Here is a 13,099-nt window from a genome sequence, read left to right as displayed (position 1 = left end):
TATCTTATGTATACCTGTAAAAAATATATTCTTAAAATAAATAAATATATAAAATAAATATATGTCCCAGAAAAATGCATAAATAAAAAAACAGAAACAGGTTAAGGTTCTTTTTTGTAAGTCTTTTTTTTTTCTCGTCCATGCTCGCGTCAGGGAATAGAATGCAGTAACAAAAGGTAGAGAACAGAATTCCTTCACAAGTCTTCTAGAGTGTTTCGTCAAAACAGTCCACCTTGGGGTACCACAGAAGAGCACAAAGTCTACACTCCGCTGGAGGACCATCCACTCTTCTTCTCCTACTCCCATTTCACTACAGTCAGATTGACCAATCAGAATCTCAAAAGCCACTCAGGGGGTGGTGAAGAAGAACCATCCGGAAAGATGACATCAGCAGCTCTGGAGGTGATCCTTTCACCTTACAACACGACGCCCAAAACAAAGATGGCCACCGGGCCTGCCCCCTGACCAAAAAGCCCCTATTAAACACCTGTACGCCTTTCTCCTGGGGTTGCAACGGCCTTGACCCATTTTGGGGGACGGAGGGTTGTTGCGGACCCCAGACCCCAAGGCCTGGCTCCACACATCTTTGCTATCCATCCCACAGCCCCCAAGTGACCTGTCCTCCATTTTGTTTCCATAGGAAGCCATAGGGAGACCGAAGATATGCAGACCCTTCATAGGAGAGTGCTGAGAGTCACGTTGCAGTGTGCTGGGTAAGTAGCGACGCAGGGACCGACACACTCCCACCGGGTCTCAGCTGTGGCCCAGGACCTCTTTGTAGAGTTCGGGTACCCGGTCGGGATCCACGGGCCTGGGCAGGAAGTGGGTGAAGCGCTGGTGTCGCCGGGAGCGGGTGCCGTCCCTGGACGTGCCGTCCTTGTTGAGTGCCACGAAGTAGTGCGCTCCCCGGTCACCGTGTCTGTAGAGGTTGGATGAGTACGTGTTGTACCAGTTCTCCTCAAACTGCTCCCGGAAGACACACTCGGCTGTCAGCTTCTCCTAGAGAGAGAGAGAGAGAGAGAGAGAGGGAGAGAGAGAGAGAGAGAGAGAAGGAGAGAGAGGTGATTAGTGAAATCTTACACAACAGAGCAGTGTCATCTCAGTGTCAATGCTCACACGCACATAGACATTTCCTTGCAGAACAAAATGTGTGCCACCTGCTGGTTGGTCATATCTTATCACGCTCCCTGATTAACACGACAATAGAGGAGGCAGAGGAATTCTCTCTTTCAGATGATGCTGAATAGTAACCTCTGTTATCACCTCCTACACAGAGATGCCCATGAGAATGGAGAAGCAGCACTGAATACAAGACATATCACATGTAGCATACAGTATATCAGTCTATGTAGGCATTATGAAGGGTATATGTAGGCAGCATGTAGGCTATATATATATATATATATATATATATATATATATATATATATATATGCTAATGTATATACTTACAGAGCCATAGAGGTCTCCCTTGCTGTTCATGCCCAGGTATAATCCACTGTCCACCCCACGGATGCTCACCATCCCCACAGCCAAGCTGATGAACTCCAAAATACCTGCAAATCAAACCAGCAGGACACCATTAGATTAACATCAGATATTATGAGTTAGGAAATGTCACAAGTCATAAGGTCATGAGTTCAGCCAGTCATTGAAGGATATATCATTAAATGCTTAATACTGAATTCATACTCTTATGTCTATAATGGAAGCTGTTATCGGTAGGTTTTATTTGCTATCTTGCTGATAAGAAGGTCAGTCAGGAAAGGTAAAGAAATTCTGCCAATCTAATCTCCATTGAGGAAATGAGTTGTGTTGCAATATGTGCGAACATTATGTATTATGTGGTGTCTGGAATAGTAACTATGGTACAAAAACACATGCACACATTATAGATTAGACAGGATGCAATAGGTAGATGTGTTCATAATCATAACAATATAATGTTCATAATATAAATATAATTAGTCTATTTATAATCATATTCATAATACTAAGAATAACAATGATAATTATAGTCCTTATACTACTGCCATAACTGTATAATAACTGCATTGTTGCGCCGAAATATTTTCTGATGCCTTACCAAATCTGCTGTGGTCTTTCCTGGTGCCTTGCACTGTGCCATCGGGCAGGATCTCGAGGTGGAAACCGGTCCTGCAGTACAGCTGCCTCCTCCGTAGAATCCCCTTCAGATGCGTCAGATCAGACGGCGTGCTCCGCGACAACCTCTCGGCGGACACCAGGTGCTCGCTCATCAGTCCGGTGGTGTCCCCCGCGGGCGTCAGGACAAAATGCGATCCGTGTCCGAAGCTATCCAGGCCGTGCAAGGAAAAGGTACCCACCTCGCCCACTGCCCCCATTACAAAAACGATTGAAACCAGAAACAACCGCCCCGCAAGCTTCACAACCAGCCGCCTTGAACGGGGTAGAAAAGTTAACGTGCTGTGCTCCTGAAAGAGGGATCCTCCTGAGTGAATGTGTGTTTTTGCGCAGTCACCAAATGCGTTTTTTCTCTCTCTTGCAAGTGCGCGTTTTATTTACATCCGCATATTATCCGTTTATCCTCAGCTCAGCACATGCTCTCCTCTCTCGACCTCGGGCTACTCCCCTTTGCTCAGTTCGTTCGGGTTTTCCTCGCGTCTCAGTCGTTGATGCGGTTACAGGGTGAGTGCTCAGCTCGTGCTCACTGCGTGCTACAAATGAAGAGTGCGAGCTTGAGAGGAGCGCCACTTTAAATATATTCCGTATGTAAATTCCGGCTTGCCGTATGCTAATTTTGCGCTTTATAGATTTCTTTTTGAAACATAACTCCTTGATCCTTGACTGTACTCACACCTTTGATGTTCAGTTTAATCTGCATCGCCCGATTATCATCGTCCCATAGATGGATTATGAAAAGTACTGTAAGCGATTAGAAAGGAAAACAGTGAAAAAGTCAAAAGTCAATGAGAGTTGATCCTTTAATAAAACGCCGTGTGAATCAAGGTTGTTTTCTCTATGGTGTCGCAGGGGAATGCGCAGTAGCCTACCTACAGAACACTACGGCTTTCCTGGCTGGCTCCAAATGGTTTGGTGCACTAGGCGAGTGCAGCCAGTGAAGAGGGGTGTGTGTGTGTGTCAAAGACGTATGGCAGGTGGAGATGCAATGGATGGGAGGGAGGGGAAAACAGAACAAGAGTCGGGGATGTTTTGAGTTGAGAACTGCCTGAGTGTCAGGAGTGTTATATGTTCTCCGTAAATAAATACCCTGCAGCAGTGTGTATTAAGGGGGTGTGTGTTTGTGTTTCAATTGTGTGTGTGTTTGCGTGCGTGCGAGCACGTGTCCATATAGTAGATAATTACTATCATCCTAAACGCTTTATAACCCTACGGCTCGAGTGACTCAGGTGCAGTCATTTGCTGCTGGGGGTGAGAGAAAAACTTCCCCTTCTTTCGCGTCATTTTCGCGCACAGATGTTGATTTATTGCCGCACTTGTTTTATGTAATCCAGTGGCTGTTCCACGGCGCGTTTAGAAACAGACCCTAATAACCCGCCGCACATCTGTGCAAACGGCATCACTTGACTGTAAATCCTCCACTGATCTCCTGGCCTCTTTGAACACGCTCTTCTTAATTGTGGTCTTAAAGAGGCTAGGAATCAAAGACCAGAGCGATCAAAGTTGAGAGATCTTGTAAGGGGACCAACAACAGTCAGGGGGAACTTGGAAGATAGAAACCTGTTTGAACCTAGAGCTTCAAAATACCCAGATAGGCCTGGCTACTTGCCACCGTCACCGAGAGTTCCCCCAGAAAAACAACCCAATAGTTCAAGCCCCTTTGCCTATATTATAAACGTTTACAAATAGCCTGTTGTGTATGCAGTGAATTACACTATCCCTATGTAGACTGTTGTATTGGACTGATGTTGGGCATGGGACAATATGGTAGCCTACCAGCGCATGAAATAGTTCAAGCCACTTTGCCCATATTAGCGATCCTACATTTACAGATAGCCTCCAGTGTATAGGCCTATGCCCTAACATGTATTGCATTGAATTGATTCTGGCATGGGATAATAGGGTACAGGGGAGGCAGCCAATGACCTGAGTCTAACTGATAGGGTACAAGGCAGCAGCGCATGCATTGCATCTGCCTGGCCATGGGAATCGACTGGTTGCAAATGACCTAGTGACCATTTCCTCACATAGGTGATTCATCAGGATCTCTCTCCGGGGACCTTTCTCTCCCTGTTGGCTTCCCAGGGCTCATTAGTATTTATGATTTCCCAAAAAATACCTTGAAACAAAATCGATGCGCGCGGCGCAGAAGCGATCAATCCATATGCGCGCGCGGATCGATGCGCCACAATGAAGACGTCAATTACATGCCACATTTCGTGATGACATTGGCATTAGATGAATTGTTTCCAGGGTCACATTGAAAGATCTCCCCACTGCACATTGTGGAGCTCCGTGCAGAGTAAATGCAGTGTTGTTTGATCTGTTTTTTTTTTTTATTGTACATGGGAGTGGGGAGAAAACCACACAGGCCTTTGCATGACCAGGTGGTAGGCATCAAAGGCAACTTGAACAACCCATCGGCTTAACGTTGATATATAAAGCATTAGGCTATAGCCTATGTAGTAAGTCAAATGCAGCAATCTTTGTTCTCTTAATATCTGTCTTACTTCGAAACTGCCTTGATCCAGCTGTAAGAAGTTCTTGTGTAACATCATGATGAAACAACATGATCATGATTTGCAATAAAGTACATTTTCTACAAAAAGTACAACTTTTCTTAAAACATTGCCCCAACACTCGGGACCATATAATAGCCAACAGAGAAACGTGGACATTGTTAAACAAGTGACTTATTACTAGCCTACATGATGTTTTATTTGCAGTCATTCGTGTTTGAATAGGGCTTGTCAAAATTTGCATAGGTACTGATTCTCCTGAATGGAAAAATATTGGCTTCTAATTAGAATAGTAACACAACTATGTATATAATTCACCTAGATTCAGAAATAAGCGCCTTATGCTGTCCCAAACCCATTGGAGCATCAAATCCATCTGTCTTGGATGCTGGTTCAAAGCCGGACTTCGGTCAGAGCCGCAGCATCCAAAACTCGGGTGAAGCGGAGTGAGAATATGATCCACATCTCGCGAGGAGTGAGAATACGTTTCTCCTGCAATACTCTCATCATAGCAACAACAATGGCCGCTTTTCGCAGACTGGCTTCAATCGTAAACAGGTTAAATGTCTGGTCCGCTCCGAGAAACGAGCTCCTCGGCGCTCAGACGACTACCGGAGGGAGGACACGGAGATGCCTCGCTGTTGGGATGTGTCTCGCAACCGGGGGAGCGGTGGCATTTTATTTTTACAACGACATGTACAGTCAAAGATGCAGGAAGAGGATGGGATATAGCTTCAGTGGCCGCGACCTGCTCCCTTCCCTTTCCGCTGTAGCAGCACAGCAAAAGGTATAGGCCACTATTTCACGCTATGTGCTATGACAAGATAGTCTATGAAAAATGCCACGCAGCGAGTACTCTTGTCCCCGAAAAGTATTCGTATGTTTACAGAATATAAACTCGCTGTCAAAGGCATTCTGTCATGAATGTGTTATAGCCTGAGTGAGTGAGAGTGGTCAGAGAATCCGAGGAGCGCAGCGCCTATTTCAAAGTGTTTTAGGATTATGTTCTTCCTTTTAAATTTAATTTGGAAACCACAGACTCATGACTAGCCTAGTAGGCTACTAGTTACATTTTCCCTGAGTGGATAAATTGGGTCATTTCTCGACTGAACAACGGAAACATTTGGCACATTATTTCAAGAGATGATAACGAGGCACACTGAAGAAGGAAGGGCGCTCTCCGCTCGAGACAGTGCTGAAATGACACGCGCGCGCCCCTTTGAGGTAGTTACCGCAAAGGAGGCTTCACTGCCCAACGACTGTTCTTACACTTCCTAACAAAATAATACAATTGGATTTCTTTCTGAATTGTATTATAAACAAATGCTCTTTATTTCTTATCCCATGGCCAACTTAATTGGTAATGGAAAATACATGTAAACAACCAATAATTTCAAATCATCTCCACTTTTGTCAGGAGATCATATTTTTGTTGTCACGGTCTGGATGACTCTGTTAGGATATTTTTTTACATTCCCTTATATGGGCAGGCATGCTTGGCTTGTACTCAAAACAACATTTTATATTGCAGTTCGAAGAGCTTTTGATTGAATTCTCTTAACTTTTATTTGATTACTTAAACATGCATCTTAGGCTACAGACATATGCCTTTTACTGATTTCTGTGTAGGCCTGATTCTGTTTGACAAGGCACTGACGGGTAAATTGGGGTAAATTCCCATTGGAGACATTGACATTTACTGCTAGAAATGCATGACACAGTGTGATGGAATGGTTTGAATCATGGACGTGTTTATTCATTTATCAGGAATATGCTAGAATTGAAAGTTTGAAGATTTTAAAGCAAATGTAGTAGCGGATTAAGTTATTTGTACATCAATCAGAGTTAGAGGGCTGGGGGGTCAAACCAGGAAGTGACTTCTTCTTCTACTCTTCTCTGGGGAAATTTCCTTCCATTTCTCTCCATTCAATTAATGCCTTTGTAAAAAAAAATTGCTTAACACAATCTCCTCATGAAAGCTTTATGAATGAATCTGTATGCAAATTGGGCTCTAGCGGAAAGCAGAAAACCTCTGTGCGTCGTTTCCTCCCGTCAGGCACGGCAGAGTTAGTCCTATATTTATACCCATTTCTAATTACAACCCAAGAAGTCGGTTTGTTATTTTGCGCAGTGGCACTTAGCTGTATTTTAATCAGGCAAGCTGTCTTTCCCTCAATGCCTTGTGTGAAAGAACCAGAGGTGGATCTAATTATAGACAGAGAGATCCACATAAAGATGCCGCTAAGAATACATTCAAAGCAAGGACACGGTAGTGGTTCAGCTGGCATCTTCAAGAAGACCGGGTGTGAGCAGTATTGTCTCTCTAGAAGAGCTACTATTCTGTTCAACAGCAAGGCTGTTGTTGAGACTTTCTCCCTAGTAGCCCATTGATTGTAGGATGGCTTGGTCTCGCCAAGTAGATTGTGATAGTTGATTTTCTCTATTACAGCGCTGATAGAAGGATGGAGAAAAGGAGAGAGGGTGCAAGAGAGAAAGGAAGAGGGATAGGGTAGTAGAGAAAGGGGTTTAGCTGGCATCTCCGAGAGACAGTGAGAGGAGTAGTATCAATATTGTCTTTCTAGAGGAGCTGTGTGCTTCTGGCTACTGGTTAGAGTATTGATTGGAGGGCGGTTTGCCAGGTGGAGGGTGATATTTGATTTCTCTGTTACAGCTCTGATAGAGAAGGAGGGAGAGAGAGACAGGAAGAGAGAGAGAGAGAATCGTTGAGAAAGAAAGGCTTGTTTTTATTTCTTCACCCTTAGGCCCAGGAGGAAAGATATTACAGTACGGTGTCAAAATGCTCAAGTCCACAATGCATTGCATTGAAAATGTCCCTAAGCAAAACCAACCAGTTTGTTTGTTTGTTTGTGTGTTGCCAGGCACAGCCATTTGACTTTGAGGAAGGGGACGTGTACATGTCGTCCCACGAGCAGCGCTTCCGTCTGTTCAGCTCAGTGGAATATGAGGGACAGCTTTACATGACTCCGCAGAACTTCATCGAGTCCGTCACCATGAGCGAGCCCCGAAGTATGTACTACTAGGACACAGTTACCATATTTATGATGCAATCTTGGGAAACCGACCCTCCATCTTGGCTCCAAAAGTTCCATGATTATTTCTAACCTGGAATATATTTTAGCAACCTTCCAGATCCAAAATGGTGCCCATTAGAAAATAATAGTTTCACTCACTCTATGCAGTTCATATCTATCCCCCACCGCCTCGTTAAGGGAAATTACTTTTTATCTGTTATGTTTTGTCAGCTATAATGTTCTGCATGGCTTAAATAGAGCTGCTTATAGAGAGCAGGGCCCATATCCACAAAGTATCTCAGAGTAGGAGTGCTGATCTAAGATGTGTTCCCCTCTGTCCATATAATCTTATTCATTATGATCTAAAAGGCTAACTGATCCCAGATCAGCAGTCCTATTTTAAGATGCTTTGTGGATATGGGCCTTAAATTATTTATTTGCCAACAAATTCAGTACAAAAATACAAATGTTCAGTTTTCTATTAATAAACCCCCATTGAATATAATCATATAATCATCCTGACAAAGAAGCAGATTGAGAGTTGAATGAATTTCCACAAACCCTAGAAAGCTGACATTTAAATCCAGAGAGCCCTTTCAGAGATTTGAAGTTCAATGTCATTAACATGTACTACTCTGACTCCACACACACACACACACACACACACACACACACACACACACACACACACACACACACACACACACACACACACACACACACACACACACACACCACTAACTCCCTGTATAAGCCAGCTAGCCCGACTCGGCAGCGCTACATAGCACTGGTTGCTATGAGAGAGAGAGAAGACACTCACAGCCCAGTGAGGATCTCAGTGTGAATGGCCCGTGGTTTCTTTTCTCCTTCTGCCAGTCTAATGCCTCTGTTTTGGGAGGTTTCTTAACAGATAGCTCGTAGCCGGTGGACCTCAGAAGATACGGGCGTGTGTAACATTGTTTAGTCTGATGGTTAATGTTAGTCTGAGGAGAATTCCCCCCGTCGCACAGCACACAGGCCAGACTCCAGACTGAGAATGGGATAGATGGGGCTTTTAAAGGGTATGTGTGTGTGTGTGTGTGTCATAGGCCATCTAATGCATCCTTTGAGGTTGAATTATACCACCCCTTTATAAAGGCCAAAACAAATCTGCACTTTTAGAACATTGCCCCAGACAGACACAGTGCTACAGTACAAAGCTAAGCACAGGGCACTTTATGGCATTGTAATAGGTCTATGGTGACAGTGTATGGATGGATTATTATGACTACGGAGCCCCTCATACTGATGTTATCTGATCCAGCCCACCCACACACTGTTATACTCTCTCTCTCTCTCTCTCTCTCTCTCTCTCTCTCTCTCTCTCTCTCTCTCTCTCTCTCTCTCTCTCTCTCTCTCACACACACACACACTTTCTCTCTCTATCTCCATCTCTCTCTCTCTCTCTCTTTCTCTCTCTCCCTCTTTCCTCCAGACAAGAAGCCGTGGAGGTCCCTCACTAAACAGGTCTGAGAACAGTTAGTATTTTTGTTGATTAAGAGCTATGCTATAAAACTCCTGTTCCTGCCTATACTGTATATGTAATAAACTGTATATTCACATGGAATGTTTTAGGCAGGGCTAGTGATGATAAACTGTATATTCAGAACATATTGATATGGAATGTTTTAGGCAGGGCTAGTGATGATAAACTGTATATTCAGAACATATTGATATGGAATGTTTTAGGCAGGGCTAGTGATGATAAACTGTATATTCAGAACATATTGATATGGAATGTTTTAGGCAGGGCTAGTGATGATAAACTGTATATTCAGAACATATTGATATGGAATGTTTTAGGCAGGGCTAGTGATGATAAACTGTATATTCAGAACATATTGATATGGAATGTTTTAGGCAGGGCTAGTGATGATTAGTTGTGCAGTTAGCTGTAATACCGTACGTACACAGTATAGTCATCTTCCCTATTCGCTGCACTTATAGACACTTTACATTTTAGTCACTCAGCAGACACTCTTATCCAGAGCGACTTACAGGAGCAATTACGTTTAAGTGCCTTGCTCAAGGGCACATCGACAAATGTTTCACCTAGTCGGCTCGGGGATTCAAACCAGCGACCTTTGGGTTACTGGCCCAACGCTCTTAACCGCTAGGCTACCTGCTGCCCCACTGCCATAGTATTGCAGCAGCAATTGACTTGGAAGCGTACTGTCGTAAACACGCTACTACAGAGGGAGGATCTTAATTTGAGCCAGTTTGGTACAGCAGGAAAATCTGCAGTAACAGGAAATGTGAATTATTATGTGGATTATAATTAATGGACATTTTTGTTGGGATTGATACATTTTTCGTAAGGGAAATTCTAATCTGAAATTTCTGTGTGGAAATTACAAACTTCAGAAGCCTTTTTAAACCTCAAAAACACTACAAGTTTTACATTTCCTGCATTTCAGGAAAGTTCTCCTGCGACAGGGTGATCAAATTAAGATCCTACATCTGTTCCTAACATGCAGCAACAGCATAGCATGTTTAGATGTTCTAGTCAGACAGTGACTCTTCTAAAGGTTAAAGTCATGACTCATGGGCTGCATCCCAAATGACACCCAATTCCCTCTTCCCTATATACCCTTTTCCCTATATAGTGCACTACTTTTGATCAGGGCCCATAGGGCTTTGGTCCAAAGTAGTAAACTATGTAGGGAATATGGTGTCATTTTGGACTTGGCCATGGAGAGGTTGTGTGTCTGTGAAGACTCATAGCGTTGTCTCTGTTGACACCAGGAACTGCAGAAGATCTTGGTAGATACTCCAGCGGTGTGGCAGGGAACGTCCAAACTGTTCCGGAACCTACGGGAACGAGGTAGGGACTAAAGGAACGTTCTGTGTACCTCGCAATGGATTGTGTGTGTGTGTATTTTTGCGTGTGTGTGTGACTGACTGACTTCACACACTTCCATATGGCAAAGTCACCTTGAGCTAGTACACACACGTACACACACACACACACACACACACACACACACACACACACACACACACACACACACACACACACACATACACTGATTAGCATGTTATCTGAGAGAGTAAGCGATTTCATATAGTTAAAGTCATGGAAAGTCATGTACAGTCCAGTCATAGCTACAGTCCAGTCATAGCTACAGTCCTGTCATAGCTACAGTCCTGTCATAGCTACAGTCCTGTCGTATAGCTACAGTCCTTCTCCTGTCAGTAGCTACAGTCGTATAGCTACAGTCCTGTCATAGCTACAGTCCTGTCGTAGCTACAGTCCAGTCATAGCTACAGTCCAGTCGTAGCTACAGTCCAGTCATAGCTACAGTCCTGTCATAGCTACAGTCCAGTCATAGCTACAGTCCTGTCGTAGCTACAGTCCAGTCATAGCTACAGTCCTGTCATAGCTACAGTCCTGACTAGCTAGCCTCCAGTCCTGTCATAAGTCCAGTCGTAGCTACCAGACCAGTCATAGCCAACAGTCCAGTCCTGTCGCAGCTACAGTCCTGTCATAGCTACAGTCCTGTCATAGCTCCAGTCCTGTCATAGCTACAGTCCTGTCATAGCTACAGTCCTGTCGTAGCTACAGTCCTGTCATAGCTCCAGTCCTGTCATAGCTACAGTCCTGTCATAGCTACAGTCCTGTCGTAGCTACAGTCCAGTCATAGCTCCAGTCCTGTCATAGCTACAGTCCAGTCATAGCTACAGACCAGTCATAGCTACAGTCCTGTCATAGCTACAGTCCTGTCGTAGCTACAGTCCTGTCATAGCTACAGTCCTGTCGTAGCTACAGTCCTGTCGTAGCTACAGTCCAGTCGTAGCTCCAGTCCTGTCATAGCTACAGTCCAGTCATAGCTACAGTCCTGTCATAGCTACAGTCCAGTCGTAGCTACAGACCAGTCATAGCTACAGACCAGTCATAGCTACAGTCCTGTCATAGCTACAGTCCAGTCATAGCTACAGACCAGTCATAGCTACAGTCCTGTCATAGCTACAGTCCAGTCATAGCTACAGACCAGTCATAGCTACAGTCCTGTCGTAGCTACAGTCCAGTCATGTCTACAGTCCAGTCATAGCTACAGTCCAGTCATAGCTACAGTCCTGTCATAGCTACAGTCCAGTCATAGCTACAGACCAGTCATAGCTACAGTCCTGTCATAGCTACAGTCCAGTCATAGCTACAGACCAGTCATAGCTACAGACCAGTCATAGCTACAGTCCTGTCGTAGCTACAGTCCAGTCATAGCTACAGTCCTGTCGTAGCTACAGTCCAGTCATAGCTACAGTCCAGTCATAGCTACAGTCCTGTCGTAGCTACAGACCAGTCATAGCTACAGTCCTGTCATAGCTACAGTCCAGTCATAGCTACAGTCCAGTCATAGCTACAGACCAGTCATAGCTACAGTCCTGTCGTAGCTACAGTCCAGTCATAGCTACAGTCCTGTCATAGCTACAGTCCTGTCATAGCTACAGACCAGTCATAGCTACTGTCCAGTCATAGCTACAGACCAGTGAAAGTGGTGCAGTTCGTCTTGGTTTATCTAGTCCGGGCTGTATGACAGTGACAGTGTTGGGCTGTTGGCTATATGAAAAGTGTTGATGTATGATGCTTTAGCTCCAGGCTGTATGACAGTGACAGTGCTCCATGATGTCATAATGCTGCAGGCTGTATGACAGTGACAGTGCTCCATGATGTCATAATGCTGCAGGCTGTATGACAGTGACAGTGCTCCATGATGCCATAATGCTACAGGCTAAATGACAGTGACAGTGCTCCATGATGTCATAATGCTACAGGCTAAATGACAGTGACAGTGTTGCGGTGTGTCTAGGTGTAAAGGCTCTGGTCACAGTGTGGTTCCTCTAAGCCGATGCCGGTGCCACACGGTCCCCCCCTGTGGTCACCTTACGGTCGCCCTGGTAAACCCTAAAAATAGAACCACTCTCTCTGCTCCTCCCATGCCATCCTCTCATCCTATACTTTCCTCTCTCCTCATCCTCCTCTCTTCTCCACCTCTCCCCTCAGTTCCCTCTCCTCCTTTCCTTGTCGCTCTTCTGTTGCCCTCTCCCTCTCTTTCTTCATCTCTCCTCTTCTCTGTTTTCGTACTCCTTTCTCTCCTCTCCTTTGATTTCCCTCTTTAATTACTTTTAATTAAAAAAATTTACTGATCTATTTTTTGCTTAACACATATTTTTCTTAAAACTGCATTGTTGGTTAAGGGCTTGTAAGTAAGCATTTCACTGTAAGGTCTACACATGTTGTATTCGGCGCATGTGGCAAATAACATTTGATCAGATTTTTGTTCCCCTCCCCTCTCTTCTCTTCTCCTCTGTCTTTCCCTCCCTCCCCTCTCTTCTCCTCATCTCCTCCTC

General features: G+C 44.5%; 2 protein-coding genes across 10 annotated transcripts in view; one reads left to right on the top strand and one right to left on the bottom strand.

The window, feature by feature from the left end:
- Nucleotides 1-3,063, bottom strand: part of fgf20a (fibroblast growth factor 20a) — a 3,282-nt gene extending 219 nt beyond the window's left edge. The window contains exons 1-3 of the mRNA XM_041875197.2: nucleotides 2,087-3,063; nucleotides 1,453-1,556; nucleotides 1-999 (exon numbers count right to left, since the gene is read on the bottom strand). The exon at nucleotides 1-999 is cut by the window's left edge and continues 219 nt beyond it. Of these exons, the coding sequence (XP_041731131.1) occupies nucleotides 754-999; nucleotides 1,453-1,556; nucleotides 2,087-2,363 (627 nt within the window). The 5' untranslated portion in view covers nucleotides 2,364-3,063 and the 3' untranslated portion in view covers nucleotides 1-753. The remainder of the gene's footprint in view (nucleotides 1,000-1,452; nucleotides 1,557-2,086) is intronic.
- Nucleotides 3,064-5,186: 2,123 nt separating this feature from the next.
- The window catches only part of LOC121563221 (calcium uptake protein 3, mitochondrial-like), a 38,728-nt gene continuing 30,815 nt past the window's right edge, over nucleotides 5,187-13,099 (top strand). For all 9 annotated transcript variants that reach the window (XM_045222797.1, XM_045222800.1, XM_045222796.1 and 6 more), the window contains exons 1-4: nucleotides 5,187-5,466; nucleotides 7,559-7,706; nucleotides 9,186-9,217; nucleotides 10,496-10,574. In XM_045222797.1, coding sequence (XP_045078732.1) covers nucleotides 5,200-5,466; nucleotides 7,559-7,706; nucleotides 9,186-9,217; nucleotides 10,496-10,574 — 526 coding nt within the window. In that variant the 5' untranslated portion in view covers nucleotides 5,187-5,199. The remainder of the gene's footprint in view (nucleotides 5,467-7,558; nucleotides 7,707-9,185; nucleotides 9,218-10,495; nucleotides 10,575-13,099) is intronic.

Source organism: Coregonus clupeaformis, chromosome 10 (genome assembly GCF_020615455.1).
Source record: "Coregonus clupeaformis isolate EN_2021a chromosome 10, ASM2061545v1, whole genome shotgun sequence".
Classification (NCBI taxonomy): domain Eukaryota; kingdom Metazoa; phylum Chordata; class Actinopteri; order Salmoniformes; family Salmonidae; genus Coregonus; species Coregonus clupeaformis.
This window is presented reverse-complemented; position numbering and strand designations above follow the sequence as displayed.